General features: G+C 39.2%; 2 protein-coding genes across 3 annotated transcripts; both read left to right on the top strand.

Annotated features, from left to right (window-relative positions):
• The first annotated feature begins 3,367 nt into the window (after nt 1-3,367).
• ppp1r26 (protein phosphatase 1, regulatory subunit 26) lies at nt 3,368-14,170 on the top strand. 2 transcript variants are annotated; one of them, XM_023286905.3, is made up of 5 exons: nt 3,368-3,553; nt 7,374-10,725; nt 13,101-13,215; nt 13,344-13,429; nt 13,518-14,170. In XM_023286905.3, exons 2-5 carry the CDS (start codon nt 7,445-7,447, stop codon nt 13,519-13,521), a joined length of 3,486 nt encoding a protein of 1,161 aa, XP_023142673.2. In that variant the 5' UTR covers nt 3,368-3,553; nt 7,374-7,444; the 3' UTR covers nt 13,522-14,170. The 2 variants fall into 2 exon arrangements, with proteins under 2 accessions (XP_023142673.2, XP_035811601.2); XM_035955708.2 differs by having other exon boundaries at nt 13,344-14,170.
• An 87-nt stretch (nt 14,171-14,257) lies between these two features.
• mrps2 (mitochondrial ribosomal protein S2) lies at nt 14,258-17,895 on the top strand. The gene is made up of 4 exons (XM_023286907.3): nt 14,258-14,367; nt 14,596-14,709; nt 14,800-14,920; nt 16,882-17,895. The coding sequence occupies exons 1-4, from the start codon at nt 14,343-14,345 to the stop codon at nt 17,435-17,437; spliced, it is 816 nt and encodes a 271-aa protein (XP_023142675.1). The 5' UTR covers nt 14,258-14,342; the 3' UTR covers nt 17,438-17,895.
• Nucleotides 17,896-17,943: the final 48 nt, after the last annotated feature.

The raw sequence follows: 17,943 nt of genomic DNA, 5'->3' as shown, positions 1-17,943 counted from the left end.
ATAAAGTATTACCTCACTGCCAACACCAATGTTAGCCTAAAGAGCACCTTATAGAAAAACATGGTGATTCTAAGAGGGTCAAGGTGGCACTAACAGTACGCTATACAGTCCTAAAACATAAGTATTAACTGTAAGTGTAATATGTTTAGTTGATTTAGGGAAAGTAAGGTGGTACATTGTAATGTGTTACACCCAGGACTGTTCAAATGGGACTTACAGACGAGGACAGAAAATAACTTTTTTGAGACACGTCTGAACGGATACAGTTTACTCTGTGTTTTAGCTGCATGCTTTCACAACCTAGATGACCTTAGCTTTCAAATCAAGTCTTATACAAGCACTGTGGCTTTAGAGTTCTTCTCTTATAAGCTTTTCCATTTTATTTGGGTTTGCCAAACAAGCTAAAGGTTAATGTTGAGAGGTTGAGCTGTACCAGTGACTATCTGGTTTTAAACTACACTTACGTTTTTGGTCTTTTCATTTACACGTGGGCTTAGACACAAGTCAAGACCTAAGATGGGGATGAGGAGGAATGTGTTGAGAAAGCAAAAATGACAGGGAGCACAAAAGGTGAATTCTATCTTAGAAAAGAAATGTTAAATGTCAAAGATGAACTGAAACAGATTTAGAACTTAGAATCTAAATTCTCACTGTGTGGAATATTACCAGCACATAGTACAATCATTTAGCGTGTAAAATGAATATTGAGAGATGGAACTCTGATACTTTAGTTGATTTCTACTAACCCACTCTACTGTTAATAACTGATACACTCATCAACAGAAAAAAAAAAACATAGAGCTATGCAGCTAAATGTATTTTCTTACATTTAAGTGTAGCAGTAAGTGATTTGCATTTTATTTCATTTCATTTAGTGATGTGTACCAGTGAAATATTATGAACACTTTGCATGTAAATGTTATTAAATGTAATATCATGCCAGGCATTTTTTTTGTCACCCTAGGTGCAGTGAAGACCCTTTTGATTGTGAGCCACACAAACAAGCTTTCGGCGACCAGCATTGCACAGTACATTAGATCACGCGTGTGATTAGAGTTTCATTGGAGGAGGTAACAAAATTATCATTTCTTACATCTTTATTAAAATGAAGAGAAGTTTAAATTGGACTTGCAGTCATACCAAGCTGAATATTAAAATGTATTTACAATATGGACAGTAAACCACAGGTGATGTGTCAGAGAGACACACAAAAGAAACCCTGCACTGCTGAAAAGAATCGTTGATTGACAGAAATACAATCAACTCTTTTGATAAGAGGTTAGTAATTTCAGTTTTCAAACATAGTAAAACAGCGTCTCTCAAATGAGAGGATTTATTGCCATGGTCATTTATAGTGAATATCTTTACGTTTGGACTTTGCCAACTCAATGACAAACGGTACAGAGTGCTTATTTGCGGAAGGCAAACGGCCAAAAGCTTTGACGGATTAATGAAGGTGGTGCTTTTAGGAATCAGAAGAACAAAGCTGGAAGAGAGTCAAACTGTGTCATATCCCACCTGAAACAATGTGTTACATTAGCACTCCTGTAATAAGATAGTATGCACTGTGAACTCTGTGGGCCTTAAGGAAGTGATGATTCTCAGCAGGAGTGGTGCTGGCATTTTTATAAGCCAGCATTGCACATGCCATGAAGATGAGCTTTATTTAACTCTATTATACTGTTGCATTGTTCTTCCTTTATGTTCCTTTCTACAAGGAGACTCCATCAATGATCCTAAAGGATATTATCTGCACAAGATGATCACAGCATTTCAAACAAGAAAAGCACTCAGAGAGCGCAGTACTCTGTCAAGGCCACTCAGTCGTTGTATGATTTCTGACAGATAAGTCCTGATAAGTTTGCAGCGGTGGATTTGTAGTAGGATCGCAATCCTGTGATCGTCAGCAGGCAGCTGACGTAGCGTTCACTTGTTGTCATAGTTACAGTGACGCCGTGCCGCTATCTCGTAATTACACAGAAATCTTTAACAAATCCGTGGATCCAGACTATAAGCCGCATCACTGCCAAAATCTAATCAGGTGGTCCTTGTGTCGTTTCTGACTTTCCCTGAAAATCTCATTCAAATCTGTTAGTCCATTTTTGAGTTATGTTACACACAGAAAGACAGACAGACAAACAGAAGGACAAACGTACGCCGATCGTCACATAAATCTGCTGCGTTCCTTGGCGGAGAAATTACATTTTTGTAAACAACTATTGCTAAATATCAAAAAGTGCAATTTTCAGGAGACATTTTGTTTATTATTTAGAGAGGTTTACAACACAAGTGGCTTTTCCAGGTCATAAGCTATTGCTGTGAGGAACTTCTTTGTCAGTGTGCATTATCTGACACCAAAACTATGGCTTTCAACACAGTTTGGAATCTCTGCTTTGGTAGATATGTCATACTGAATATGATTTAGATTCTCTGTTGTTTAATGTTGCGGTTAGGGGCTAAAGGTTGACAAAAGTCATTATGGAGTTAATCTCATAGCCGTACATCCTAGATTAGGAAAGGGGTTTTGTTTTAGATTTGTTTGCATAAAGTACCAATTTCAATTTAGTTATTCGATTTGATTAGGCAGCTGGGACTGCTGACCATGAATCTGATGTCAATATTTCTGTAATGTCTGGATTTTTGAATTATATATTATCAAGTATATTGTCTGAATTCAAATGAAACATGTTAAAAACAAACTATGAATTAAAAAAATCACTATTTTCCTGACATTTCAAGGACAAAAATGGAAATCGATTAATCCAGAAGACAATTAGCAGATTAATCAATAGCGAAAACAATCATTAGTTGCAACTGTAGGGCACATTTGGTCACCGAATAAACCTATTTTAGTTGTATTTTTGCCTCATTTACACCAATACACAGATAAAATCAAAGAACAAATGACCACCATTGCCGATAAATGCACTTGTGGAGATACTATTCCATTCTTTTATGAGTGGAATACAGATATTACAATAAAAATATGAAGCAAATGTGAAAATATGCCAATAAAATTGCATGGTTCAGTTCCTTCAAACTGCACTACAGCTGATACCAGTGTTGAGCATAAACTGGAAATTGTCTGAGGAGATAAAACTTTTTAATAAGGCGTCTGAAGTTACAAACTGTCTCTGAATCCTCACACATTTCTCTAACGTCACAGATTGTGATATAAAACAAATATATTCAGTTGTTTATGTTAAGCTTTATATTAGTTCTTCCACATAAACCTGTTTTTTTTTATCAACTTTAATAGCGCTAAATTAGACAGATGGCTGTTGTTTTTTTTTTTTTTTTGTGATGTAAAAGTGTAGAATGAAGGCAGAAAACGCGAGCGTGAATATTTTCCGGGTGCCATATTTGAATGGGTCCACGCTTGGTTGGACTCTGGGTTTAAGGAAGCTTGTCCGCCCGGCAGTCGGAGCGGAGGGGGACTCGGCGGTGAGAGCTGCTGACGGACACCGAAATACCTCCACGACGGCTCTCTGAACATCTTAAACCAAACCCGGCTGTGTGCACACTGTGGCGGCTGGTTTCGTGTCACATCCAGGTGAGTTAAACTTGTGCGCCGTCTCCGTCTTGTGGCTCCATTTGTGTAGAAAACAGCCGAGGCTAGGAGTGTAACGCTGTGGCTCAATACAAAGGCTTTCTTCGCCGGAGAAAATGCCGGGGCTGCAGCAGCCGGGAGGCCCGCCTGTGTCTTTCAAGTCACCGACTAGCCTCGCTTTATCCCTCCACCGTTTCCCTCCGTTTCGCTAATTTCCCCCCATAAATCCAACCTTTCTGTCTTATATCAAAGCGTTAATTGGTATTACCTACGTGTGGCGGTGTTAATGGCCGAATACGGTGGGTTTTGACAACCGTGGCCGGTACCGAGAAACATGGTTGCTCTGCGGAGTCTCCTAACGATGCACGCCGGGCATCGGTGCAGTCCGCGCCGCTAGAGGGTTACGGGGACGGCCGGTGTTGCTCTGTTTCAACCAGGAAAGCGTCCGGGAGGGAAAAGGCACGCAACGACACATTCGATTATGTAATGGAGACAATGTTACCCGCAAATGTCGGCATGTCTGGGGGAAACTTTACTTTGTACACATGATTTATCAAACAAAGTTGGCGTGAGGCTCCGGTGTTCTGCGTTTTTAGCTCGGTTTATGGGCTGTTTTTAGGCTGTTATTTTTTTTCAGCGGGGCGTCTTTGGCGACACGTTCTGGTTTCGTGGAGACATTTGCACTTTATACCGGGTTAGAATCACGAATGCGGATGGACATGTCAGCCAGGCTGTAGCCGGGCTGCCTGTTCCTCCGGCAGGCTGCAAACTGAGCTGGAACACCCGGGTTACAGTAGGGGTAGTGAGGCTAGCAGAGGCTCCGACACAGCGGCTCCTCTCCGGGGTTAATGTCCGAAGGCTCACCGGTCCATGGAGGCACAATGCTGGATTAACACTGGACTTTATGTTACTCAGGTCAGGCATGGAGCTACACTGCAGGCTGCTTCTGCACAGGCTATCTGCAGGTGTCAGGAGCAACACTTCTGGTAGTTTTTTTTTTGTGTGTGCAAGAGTAAATAATATTAATATTGTGTGCACTACTAAACATGAGAACATATGTTGATATGAAGAACTGCATGACCTTGTGTTTAAATGGCAAACTATATCTGAAGTAAGTAGTCTGAAATCAATACATAAACCAGTGGTGGAAAGAACTACTTATGTAAAAGTGCTCTATTACAAATAAAAGTCCTGTAAGTATCAGCAAATGCACAAATATCAAGAGTACAAAAGAGGAAAATGACCTCTGCAACTGATGTGAGAGGTATATATTATACTATTCTAAATCTTTTATATATATATTTTTATGAATTGCAGTATTTTTAAAATAATGTTTTCTCTTACCTCATTTCAACTCAATGTAAGTTATGTGTTTTTTGTGATATACAAATTGGTGGTGCAGCACTATCTATCTATCTATCTATCTATCACCTCATTAGATTGCCAATACTGATGTATGAATTTCTAAGCAACCCAGAAGTAAAGCTAGTTTTGACTACTTTATATACACAGTTTAGTCAAGTGATCTCCATGAGGGTCATAAGATTAATCTGGGTGTGTCTTAGAGTAACACAAATTTGGGAGAAAAGAGGAAAACAAGTGTCTGCGACACAAACATATTTCCATTTTTAGGAGATTCTTTGTGTTTTGGGTAATCCTTCACTTTTCAGCCTTGAACTTAAATTTAAAATGTAAATCAGTGTGACAGTGTGACAAGGGGCCCCATTCAGGCACTGCTTTATTTTGAAGGGGTCACACATCAATTGTTGTGGGAACTTACTGGACTTCTAAGCTCCTCAAAAAAAAAATGCAGTATCTGCTTTTGAAATATGGTGGCGTAGATGTATAAATGTAAACACAATTAAAGTATTTTGAAATTCTGTGTAAGTACAATGCTTGAATAATGTACTTGGTTACCTTTCGCCACTGGTAGTTAGCTAAAGGTTATAATTGCTTGTACTTGAGCATTTTAAAGTTAAAATTATTAACTACCATGCATATTAAGACTTAAAAAAAACTATAATTAGCAATATGCAGTGTAGTGCATTGATTAACATCAACATGGCTCTACTCTGATCTGCTTTGACGTTGAAATACTGCTTACACAATGATGCATCAGTGGTAGTGATAATCTAATTATTCAAAACTAGTGAAATAAGTAAAATGTAACATTTTGACTTTTACTAAGTAGAAGAGCTTGATACTTTTAACGCCAGTGTTTGAACCCAGTAGCTCAGCATGCTTAGGAACTGAGAAGTTCTGCTGTTTATTCTGTATTGCGTTACATCGCGGGGGGTGTGCATAGTCTTAAAGGTGATCATCAGTTTAAACAACATGTAGTTCTGCATTAAATGAGAAACAAAGTGTGGAGGGAATAAAGACCAACTGGATAATCACAATAATTTAATTTGAGGAAGTGGGTTCAGTAATTGCGGGGAACAGCAGTGTTAAAGCACCGCCGCTAGCCTGCCTCTCACTGTCTGGGTGCTCCTTTATAAATGATGAGTCCCGTGTTTTTACCTAGTCTTTACAGCCTTGGATTGTAGGAGAGTGTCAAAATCAATACCTTTTTATAATATTTAAATTGTCATTTTGCCTGATTAAAAGCAAATATGTAAGCTTTTATTCAAATTGAAGCAACTGTAGAACAGGATGCCACAGTTCATTTTTGCCCTGGGGTCCACTAACGGGTTAATCTGGCCATGAGCAGCCCTGCTTCTTTTGGCATGCTCCAGCGATTTGGCATTGGCTCCGTTACCTGAGGTTATTTGCTATAATTTATTAGAGCTGTAATAAAGTCCAATCTTTCTCTCAGGGTGACAGAATGTTGATGCACCTGAGCACGTTCATCAGCTACTTCACAGTCAGAGCCTCCCAGCATCACTGCCTCCCTCCACTTTTGGCAAATTGCCCACAGTTTAGTGGTCCTGTTCAGTTTTGATGTATAGCTGAGAAATGATTCTGATGCACTTCATTTTTGGGTAAAGTGAGGAGGAGATGCTGTCAGCCATGTTTGAATGTATTTCTAAGTTTGTGTGGAAAGAGAGGAACATTATCTTTGTGATTGTGATGGTTAAATGAAACTGAAATGTTTTGTGTACAAATGTTTGCTAGGACAAAGGTACTTTTTTATGGTATATAAAGTAGAGATGCACCGATTAATGTGTTTGTTGTCAACTACTGCATTAATCGCCGACTGTTTTAATAATCAATGAATCAGTTTGAGCTATTTTTTTCAAGAGAAACACCAAGTTGTCTGATTCCAGCTTCTTAAAATTAAATATTGACTGAATATCTTTGAGTCGTGGAAAAAACAAGGCATTTGAGGATTTCATCTTGGGCTTTAATAAGCACTGATTGACATTTTTTAAAATCATTTTATGGTGTCTTATTGACCAAACAACTAATCAAGAAAAATAATTGGCATATTAATAAGATCAAAAAAGTTTGGTTTAATTTAAAGTAACAAGAGCAGACAATGGATAGACTTTTTCAATATTCAATCAATTATTTGAACAAAACTAATCAGTAGAATTTCTGTTGGTATTCCTTAGTAATCTCAGTCAGCAAGCTAAAACACCCTTTAAGTCTCCCTGAAATTAACTAGCAATTGAAGACATGCAGAGTTGAACAGGATGTAAACATGGGCATCTTTAGCCACAGTTTTAGTCTCTACTCAGCAGTATTTTATTTACATAATGGACTTCAGTCTCAACTCTTGCAAATACTAAGTATTTAACATCTAAATAATATTGTGTGCTGTCATAAAAAAGGCAGTTTTACGTGCTTATCATAATTTCTCTGTTTCTATTTCCCTCTCAAGGCTGAACAATGTGATTGTGATCGGAGGCAGCGGCACTCCAATGGTCGAGGACCTCACCATACTTCACTAGAATGTACTTGATGAATGTACCTCCTGTCGCAGCGACGCAAACAGAATGGAGAACATGTGGCCCTCCTGGAGGCTATAGCCTTCCAGCCTGCTTCAATGACTCTGACACAGAGTTGTCCACCAGAGGCACACCTATCTCAGACAAGGTCCAGATGATCATAGAGAGCCTTCGGAGCACCCAGTCCTCACTCGAGATGGGCGACGAGATCGAGGGAAATGTGCTATCAGGACAGGAGGGTCATCCCCAAGTCTGCAAGGTTGCAGTGGGTTCTTACGTGGGAGCTAAGTCCCAAACTAAATGCCCCACTGAAAACCCGCATGCAGATGTTTCCTCCCCAAACAACCACGAGAGCAGTGACTCTGACAGTGATGATTCTGTGGACAGAGGAATCGAGGAGGCAATACTGGAATACCTGAAAGAAAAAGATGATCACAAACGCAAAGTGGAACCGTGCTCCACTTTTCTTCAATCATCCAAAATTCCCAGAAAAAATGTATCCATTCCTGAGGTTTCCAAACAGAACTCTGACAGCAGTACATTCTTGATTACGAATAGCCAGTTTCCCAAAAGTGTCAAAGCTGAGACCCCTACAGTACCAGCTGGTATACCTATAAAAAAGTATATTAAAAACAAGGCGTCCCTAAATGAAAACGCATTTAAGGACTTTGAATTGAATAAATGTTCAAGTACAAGTTTAGTCAGTTCAAAAGAACCAGTGAAGAGCCCCTCAAAATCAACCACCCTCTGCAACAAAACTGTCAAATTACCAATCACAGTAAAAGTGAAGGAAGAGTCAAATGATTCCAGCAGTGATGACGGCATTGAAGAGGCCATTCAGAGATACCAGTTGGAAAAAAAGGAGCAGCAGAATAAAAGGGAAGTTTTCAATCCACACGCTTTCGAAGGGGAGTCCGACTCCACAAGTGATGATGGGATTGAAGAGGCTATTCGCCACTACCAGCTCGAGCAGCTCAAGGAGAAGAATATCCTGAAACCATTCCTACATGAGCAAAAACCCTACAGTAAGTCACTAATACATGCTGTTGGGAGCATGAACATGGAAAGCATGAAGAAACACAAACTTAAGAAAAAAAGGAGCAAAACAGAGAAAGAAGGTAAATCTTTGCAACCCCCTGCTTCATCTGTTTTCATACCCAAGACTACACTTTCAGACAGGTCCAGAAGTAAAGGAAATGGACTACTTTCATTGAAAGCAGAAGGTTTTAAGGAGCAACCAGCCCCTGCACCTTCAAAGGTTAATACAACCGCAGAACTCATGTGCGCTGAGGCCATCCTGGACATTTCAAAAACTGTTATGCCTGAGGCCTTCCAGCATAGTGTTGGCCTCAGCAGTTGTGCCACCACCGAATCTTCCATGCAGTCTTCTGTTCCTGACAATTGCCCGTATGAAGAAAGCAATGACAGCTCAATTGACAGCGAAGATGGGATTGAACAAGAAATCAGGAAGTTTCTAGAGCAGAAGGCTCAAATGCACAAACAGCCGCCCAGCTCTGCTGTGATTCAAGAGCCTCACCATGCAAATGTACCAGACCAAGTGAAAGCAAAAGAAGGGACTTTCCAAAAGAGACCACACAGATTGTCTTTAACCCACAGAAAAAGACAGAAAGAGAAAAGCTTTAGTGTTTGCAACATGTCAGGGACAGATGACATTGTTAAAGAAACAAGCACTAAGGCTTTACCTGAGCATATGGAAGAATCAAACATCTTAGTGTTTTCCCAGAGAAGTCAGACACAACCAATCACTGGATTACACAAGACAGACCAAAGTGGAGACAAAAGCAGCTCACTTGACAGTGATGAGGATCTAGACACTGCAATAAAAGACCTGCTCAAGACAAAAAAGATGTCAAAGAAAAAGAACCGAGACCTAAAGCGGAAACCAAGGAAGTGCCTCAAGGATGAAGAGCCACTGTTAGGAAGTGCTTCACAGGCTAAAAAGTTAAAACCTGATCCTGTTTCCAAATTTTGTGCTTTGAAAAAAGTCCACAAGAGCAAGGGGGACTTGAAAGACAAGTCTGGATTGAACAAAAAGAGTGTTTCACAACTTAAGCAAATTCAGAAAAGTAAGGAGCATGATTTGCATGAAGGTGAAACGGAGAGACTGAAAGGAGCTGAGAATCGAGACACCCAATTACTGCAGGCTGTTGAAGCTGCTCCTCAGATGAAGGAAGATAGCAGCTCTGTAGACAGCGATGATAGCATCGAGCTAGAGATCAGAAGGTTTCTGGCTGAAAAGGCCAAAGTTTCCACTGTAGATAAAAGTAAAGACGGAGATGTTTCGAGGAATGGTACAGTCCTGGTTCATACCCCACTCAGAGATGAAGACATTAAACAGGAAAATCAGCTGGCTGAGGTTCCCACAAAAATCAGTCCTCTCTCTGGACAGCGTCCTTTTATTAATCCAGCTCAAGATAGACCACTACGTCCAACGTCACAGAGTTTGCTGCCTGACATGTCTAATGTTAGTGCGCGTTCACATCTGCCCTCAGTCCAGTCCTGCAGCCCCAGTCATCTCGAGCCAGCAGATGGAGCAGGGGCAGCTAGAACCGAGCAAAGGAGGCTTAACGCTGGGAGAGGCATCATCCACAATGTCACACCACAGATGGAGAGAGTTCGACCAGTTTTGAGTCTTAACGCTGCACATTCTCGCTCAGAGTCAAACAAGTGGCGCCAGAGCCTGGGACTCCCCACATCCGATACGAGGGCTCTCAGTCGGACTCCATTCCATATTACCTCGTCTGAAATCAGCGAGACTGCATCAGCAACTCTGCCATATCAAAGCGAGGCCATCAGCTACAAAATACAGACTCCAGGCAACGTTTGGTCCTCTGCAAGGACCGGCAGAGCACCATTCGCCTGCACGACAGAGACAAGTGTAAATACCCCGTTCAGATCCTCTGTTCTGAATTTTGTTTCTACTGCCAGGCAGCACCCGAAGATGTCCTTCACACGGAGCCTTGTGCCTGCCTACAGCTCTATGGAAGGAGATAAACAGAGTATGGTGCATATATCCAAGGACAAGAGTGTGTTTGTCGAACTGGAATCTAACAGGACCAACCATGTCCAGGTTCAAAGCAGGGACAGGAGCGAGGGAAGGGAGAGGGTGGACTTGCTAAGTGAGAAAAAAAGAGAAGGCGAGAGCATGAAGATAGCTAATAAAGAAGTACATCAAGAGAGAAAGGAGGAAGAATTTATAGACGAGGCAGAGTGTGAGTCAGGCGACAGGAGAAATCCAGAAAAGAAGCAGGGCGTTTCCACATTGTAAGTATCTTCCCTGATCACTATGCCCCATAGCATCATAAGTTTATGAGGTCATTTCTTGGTTGTGCCCTGCTGATGAGTATAATGTAGGTTCAGATTGAGCTCATTCATTTATAGGCTCTAAGGAAATGTTTGTTAATATGATAAAACAAAACAGGCATTTTTTTTTAATGTATTTGTACAATTATAAAGTTATGTAACACAGTGACACCATCAGAAAAACTTTATTTGTGGGCTATGATTAATCCGTATAATTGGTTCTTTGAAAAGCAATACTGAGACGTTTAGGTGCAAGAGGCATGCAAAGTGCCACCAAACTAAAGCAGAATACTTTATTTGTCGAAAATCGCATCATCTTAAATATGATTTTTAAAGATGTGATTAAGAAAAGTGACCTCAGTAGGACTGAATGAAGATAAAGTGTGAATCTAAATGTTTCAAATCAGGATGTTTCTTTGTGTACAAGTGGAAATACAGAATGTTAGTGAGAAAATATACATGCAATTTTTCCAATTTATTGCATTATTTACCTGACATAGGTTTACTTGAAGAGAAAGACAAAAATCTATTTAAAAGTTAAAAAGTGATTATAGCTGACATTATTGTTGTTGATTTCCATCGACGCCTTCAATAATGTTAAAACAGAAAACAAAACATATAAATATATGATTAGATCCATTCGCAATTTGATGTACAGTAAATCGAAATGACACAAAATTACACGACTTGGTAGCTTTTTTTTTTGAGTGGTTAGAATGAAACAAAAGAATGACAAGGCACTGTTAGATCAAAACTGATCAGTCAACAGAAAATTAAACAGTTTTAATAGTCCCTTAATTGCTTCAGTTATTTTTTGAGCTAAAGATCCAAATTTTTGCTAGTTCTAGCTTCTCAGATTGGACTATATACTGCTTTCCATTAATTGAGTTTTAGCCAAAAAAAAATGCACCTTTTTTTGACTTGTCATTGAATTGTAGATTAAGGATAAAGAATAAAATCTACTTGAATAATCAGTTGACCAATCAATTAAGTGACAGATCAGTCAGTGCTGAAAAGAAGTTAGTTGCGGCACCTAACATAATTACATAATTATTGGTAAAATCTAACATAGAGCTGTGCAATATGGCTTAAATGCATAAATGTATAAATTTGTAATTAAGAAAGACCAGTCAGACTTTAGCACTGTGAGAAGTATATTAAAAACTAATATGAATTAATATAACCAGGCCCAAATACAACAGTTTTTATTAATCTGTTTAATTCCCAGCATTGTATTGTGGCTGTAAAGAAAATCTCTTCCACAAATTGAATTTTTTCATGAGTAACCCAACTTAGTAGAGTTTGCCATCACTTTACTTGTCTTTGCCAACTTTCTACTGCTGCACTCTACGCTGTTTGTGTGTCTGCTTGTGCCATCAAACCTCCTTCGACTCTTTCTTCCACAAGTGGTTGCTTCCCACTCAGGTCCAGCAAGGAGTAGTCATTCTCTACCGTCAGCAGCTTTTTAAAAACCCTGTCTCTTCACTTCATCTCTCTTTGTCCTACTTTTTTTTCCCCGTCATCGCCTCACACTGCTGAAGCTGTAAATCTTTGTGCTGCAAATGAGATTTTCAGAAAATTACCTTCTCACCTCCCTCACAGATTCAGGAAAGTCTTTCTAACTTTTGCATATACAGCCAACGCACATGTTTAAAAAGGAGTAAACTCTTGATTCCTACTAGGCACCTTCTTAGATCAATCTTGTGGCTACCGGAACAATCAGAGATGTTATCCTACATGCTTCCACCAACATTTGCTTTTCAGACGCAGTGCTCTTAGCTCATTGTATGGTTTAAACTCCTAGATGGAAACCTAAGACTGTTGTTGATGAAAGCCACTATAGCAGTCTTGGATTTATTACCTCTATGACAAAATTGTTGTTCCAGATTCCACAGAAACCACATAATTACTCCTCTCTGTCTTGCTAAACTTGATATTTAGTGTGTTCATTTCTTTGTTATGTTTAAGTTTTCTTGAATTTCCAATGTGGGGAAGAAAGGCTATTTATTTTTGTTTATCAAAAAAAAAAGGTGACTGAACATGCTGTGCATTGCCAGGTTTTTTGTAAATATTTTGTAAGAAGTGTTTTGTTTTCTTTTACTCTTTCAGATAAAAAAATAAACTTTTGCTGTGTCTTTTAAGTGCATCTGTGTAATAAAGAGTGGAATCCGAGCAACGAGTCGCTTCATTAGTAATGTATAATCATTTGCCACGTTGTTGATTCACAGGTTACTTTTTATTGGATTGAAAATGGACTTTGATATGCATTATTAAAAGTGTGAAGTAATTCCTGGGGGGTGGTCTGATGCCTATCCTGCTTTGCCTTGCCCTGCCAGGTCTTTGTCCAGTGCCATTGACCCTGGCATCACCTTCAGCCCTTGCATAGCTCTAACATCAGAGGACAGAGGCAGGATGTTCAACAGGAGGTATCTGGCTGAAAAATGCAAGAAGGTACAAATACATAGAAATAGGGCAGCTTTTTAGGGTCATTTGTATGTCTCACTAGTCCTGTCGTGCATCTTTGTAAACAGTTTTCCAAATCCAGACAGTGTAAAAAATGTATTGCGCGATGCTTGCAGGGGATAGCTTCTCTCAGCAGTGTTCCTCTGCACAACAAGACCATGCAGCGGGTCAAAAGAAAGCTTCAGTTTGTTCCAGTGAACAGGTATGTGGCTGCACCCAAGGCATCTCCTCAGTGAATGACAATCACATTCTACATCTTTTTGGCTTAGACAGTTTCCTTCCTTTTGCAGGTGAAGGTCCCAAGCCAGCACAGCAAAACAGATTAAACTTGGTGTTCGGTTTTCAGCAGTGCATAGAGATTCTGATTGACGTTACAGTCTGTGGTTTCAGTAATTGTGTAGCATCTCACGGAGTGTTTATCACGCGTGCTGTTAGTTTTCAGTTTATAAGCTAAATGCAGTTTAACATTTTGGATTTTGGCCATTTAACAGTATGTTTTTGTTACTGTTGATTTTGAACAATGCTTAGCAATTTTAAAATGTTATAATTAATTATATAGTAGAAAGACTACAGTTTGTTTCCTTAATATAGTCAGTTAAGGGCATCTCTTTCCAATTTTGGCTAAAACATAAATCTTCAAGCCCAAGAACTTCTTGATTATTTGCACCATTAGTCCTAAGTACACTTTTACATTTTATTTTTCCTTATATGGTTCCAGTGTGGAAAACCTAATATAGCATGGGAATTTTTCATTACACATTGTGCATGGACTTGTATGAATCCTATTCATACAACAGTTATTTTTGTTAGAAATGGTGTCTATATTTCCACATATTTGACTATGTATTTCTTTAAAATAAGGTTGGTTGTCTTTCTTTAAAACCTTTCATGGCTGCGTAACATAATTTTACTGCTGTTGGCGGTGTTGTATTTGTGTTTCAATAAAGTTGTGAAGTAAAAAAAAAAAAACGTGAGAGTGGGTGATGTAGTTTCCTATGAAAAACTTACGACAGAACTTTTCACAATTTTAAACAATTTACGGCAACCAGACGGCAACCCATGAACTACAAACGCGCAGGCGCACTGTGCTGACCTTCTGTGGATCTTAAGCAAGCATGGCTGCTCGGGCACTGACGAGAGGTATGCACAGTAACTTTTGTTTTATTTTCCAGAAAGAATCATGTCGTTGTCGGGATATTTTGTGTGAACATCAGAAAAGGTCATATATTCATATCTGCTATTCCATTTTTAATTGCGCGGTAAGCTAACGTGCTACAAACTTGCATGTTAGCTTACCGTCACAGCTAGCGTTACATTAGTTGTTAGCACTAAACTGTGTTTTCATCCATGCTTATGTCTTATATTTAGGCCTTTTGGGGTTACGACACTCACGGACTGTTACGCTCACATACAGTGGTGGACATCACTATGCAACAGCAACGTCTGTTAAATCACCTCAACCCCAAGTTGATGAATATACAGGTGAGCTAACGAATGCTAATGAATACATGTAAACTTGGTCAGTGCTGCTCACTTCCAGACTTTCAACAACGTTACCTCTCCTCCTTACAGATAAAATTTTAAACCAGCCCCTTCAGAAGCCGGACTTCTTCCGTGTGTCTGAGCTTTTCTCGTTGAAAGACCTGTTCGACGCCAGAGTGCATCTTGGTCATAAAAAAGGTTGCAGGCACAGGTTGGTGTGTTTTCTCTATCCCATTAGAATTACTTACCTAAGTAGTGATATGTCAGAGGGATATTTATTATGCAGTTGCAGTTTCTCAATGTCATAGAGCTTCAGTGGTTTGCAAACTAACCATAAAATGTAATCCATAAACAACAGCAAACATTTGGTGTCTTCCCTAGCTATGCTCTGCAGAACATGCAATGCACCTATTTTCCACTCCTACTTGTTTTATTGCTTTTTCCCCTCCTAGTTAGACACGATCATTCAAGAACATTGAACTATTGAGCCCTAAAGTTGCTTCGTTTCTGCAGCAAATTGGCCATATATTTTGAAATAGTAGGTGTTCTGCAAGAGCATTTTTGTATTTTCATCCTGACTCTCCTTCTTTTATTCTAGAAGCTTATTTGTATGTGTGTCACAAGTAATGCAGCAACTAACACCTACTTTCTCAATGAATTTATGAGTAGTTAGGTCTATAAAATATCAGAAAACTGTGAAAATGTCAGTCTTTCCTAAAGCCCAAGATGACGTTCTCAAATGGCTTGATTTGTCTACAACACAAAGAATTCAGCTTAGAGTGGATGGTTCACATCATTACGGTGGAATCAAACTTTTTAAAAAAATATATTAATTACTCACATCCAATTATTTCATCAACAAATAGCTGGTGATCAATTGAATAGTTAACAACTAATCGATTAATTGAACAACTAATCGATTAATTGTTGCAGCCCTTCTTGCAGAGCTTTTTTTCAGCACCTGAATAGTAGTCACCAATATATTGGGGTACTCCTTTGTTGTTTAATCCATGGAGCCCTAAAATTTCATTAAAAACTGTGTTAAGATTAATAAAAATCTTGATTGCAGGATTTTGATAATGACTACAATCATCATTTTGTGTGTGTGTGTGTGTGTGTGTGTGTGTGTGTGTGTGTGTGTGTGTGTGTGTGTGTGTGTGTGTGTGTGTGTGTGTGTGTGTGGCTTTTTTTGTTGTTTAGTAGCGATTTCAAATCAAAATGTGACCGCATAAATTCATTAACTCCTGTTACTGATTTCTAAATATGGCTCTTTTTTTGTGATGTAGCCTCAGTGTTTTTATCTGAACTATTTAATTGTGCTTTGCAAGTGGGAACGTATAATTACACCTCTAGCAAAGTCAAGGTGTATCACAATAAAGGTACATCACCCTGCAGAAAACTGTTAACTGTCAATTCAGTGATAGTTGCTAGTGGAAAAAACAGTACTGTGATACATTTTTAAAAGGGATTGCAGAAGATCTGAAAAATAATACTATACAGTTGACTGTATAATATAGATATCCTGCTCCAGCTATCTACTTCAACCCTTAGATGCATGAGGGATTGGACCCTATACTCTTCCATAAGTGGGTTAAAAATGACCTGTCTAAGAATCAATGTGTTTTTATATGATTTTTGTCATTTTTATTAAGAATAATAATTTGTATTTTTGTTCTTATATTTTTGTAGACACAAGAATAATTTCATGTTTGAAATATGTTTATTTTTCACTTTAGAACAGATTTTGAACATTTTAATAACTGAAATAGAAGATTATTAAACAAAACAGCAGTAGAAGAATGTCAACATCCATTTTGTTGATATTTTTCCACTCTTTTCCTTCAGCTTTTCCTCCAGGTTTGTGTACTGCATCACCTCTTGTGTGATATTAGTAATAAAGAGCTTGAGGTAGTAATACAAATATTACAATTTCTTTAAAAGTATAAAAGGCAACTTAAAAATTGAAATGGAAAGGTATCAAAAACATGTTTTTGGAGGAATAGCTGGACTATGAAATGATAAAAACTTTTCATTTCAAAGATATTGTAAGAAGACAACCGTGCCGAGTCATTTTCGACCCGCTTATGCATCTACGGGTTAAAGCAAATGACATCCATTTCCCATTTTATTTTTCATGACTTTATCAACCTGACTGTAATTTTCTCTCTCTAGATTGATGGAGCCTTATCTCTATGGCTGCCGTTTAGACCACGATATAATTGATCTCGACCAAACAGTGGAACACCTTCAGCTAGCCCTGAACTTCACTGCCCATGTCGCATACCGTGGTGGTGTCATACTGTTTGTCAGCCGTCGCCGTCAGTTTAGCCACCTGGTGGAGTGCACTGCTAAGGATTGTGGGGAGTACGCACATACGCGGTACTGGCAGGGCGGCCTCCTCACCAACGCCAACATCCAGTACGGCTCAGGAGTCCGCCTACCAGACCTCATCGTCTTCCTCTCAACTCTGAACAATGTGTTTCAGCAGCATGTGGGTATCAGAGATGCAGCCAAGATGAACATCCCCACAGTGGGTGTGGTGGACTCAAACTGCAACCCCAGCCTGGTGACGTACCCCATTCCTGGGAATGACGACACTCCAGTCACCATGGAGCTCTACTGTCGCTTATTCAAGATGACGATCAGCCGTGCCAAAGACAAAAGGAGACAGATGGAGATACTTCATGGCCTGTCAGCGCCCTCCACACCAAGCTCATGCCATGAATAAATAAATAAGAGACAATAAAAGTACATTTCCTAAAGATAGGACTGTCTGCTGCTCCCTTTCATTATGCGTCTGCACTTGGAAAACATCCGATACGACGCAGCATTTTCTTCTGTTAAGACTCATCAGTGAATCTTGTTTCTGTGACATGAGGTTTTCTTGTTCCAAGTTAACATTTTCTTTACACTTACCAGTTGTCTGAATGTTACCGTTGCTTCCCTCTCATATAACTGTCATTGCATTTACATGGACTGCTGTAATTTAAATGGACATTTTGAACCATCAAACATTAAAACGGTTGACAAAAGAAATATATCAATTATTAGGCTAATTGTTAAAACTAATTGTTATTTTGCAGTCTGTGTAATGTAGTGTTGAAAAGATCAGGTAAATGATCTGTACGATCAACAAGCAGTTTACTTCACAGCCTATTAAAATATAAATAAAAGCAGTTTGTAAGAGGTGTGCGTCATGATGTCATTTTTGTTGATCAGGAAAGTGTTGAATCC

This window comes from Amphiprion ocellaris, chromosome 17 (genome assembly GCF_022539595.1).
Source record: "Amphiprion ocellaris isolate individual 3 ecotype Okinawa chromosome 17, ASM2253959v1, whole genome shotgun sequence".
NCBI lineage: Eukaryota > Metazoa > Chordata > Actinopteri > Pomacentridae > Amphiprion > Amphiprion ocellaris.
The sequence above is the reverse complement of the archived record's forward strand: the minus strand, read 5'-3'. Positions and strand labels throughout refer to the sequence as shown.

What these genes read in the sequence shown, in the direction of transcription:
- ppp1r26 (XM_035955708.2), top strand. Translation starts at nt 7,445, where the DNA reads ATGTACTTGATGAATGTACCTCCTGTCGCAGCGACGCAAACAGAATGG. An exon ending in AAGCAGGGCGTTTCCACATT is followed by an intron (nt 10,726 to 13,100) that starts GTAAGTATCTTC and finishes TTGCCCTGCCAG; the next exon opens with GTCTTTGTCCAGTGCCATTG. An exon ending in TGGCTGAAAAATGCAAGAAG is followed by an intron (nt 13,216 to 13,343) that starts GTACAAATACAT and finishes CGATGCTTGCAG; the next exon opens with GGGATAGCTTCTCTCAGCAG.
- mrps2 (XM_023286907.3), top strand. Translation starts at nt 14,343, where the DNA reads ATGGCTGCTCGGGCACTGACGAGAG. An exon ending in CCAAGTTGATGAATATACAG is followed by an intron (nt 14,710 to 14,799) that starts GTGAGCTAACGA and finishes TCCTCCTTACAG; the next exon opens with ATAAAATTTTAAACCAGCCC. An exon ending in AAAAAAGGTTGCAGGCACAG is followed by an intron (nt 14,921 to 16,881) that starts GTTGGTGTGTTT and finishes TTCTCTCTCTAG; the next exon opens with ATTGATGGAGCCTTATCTCT.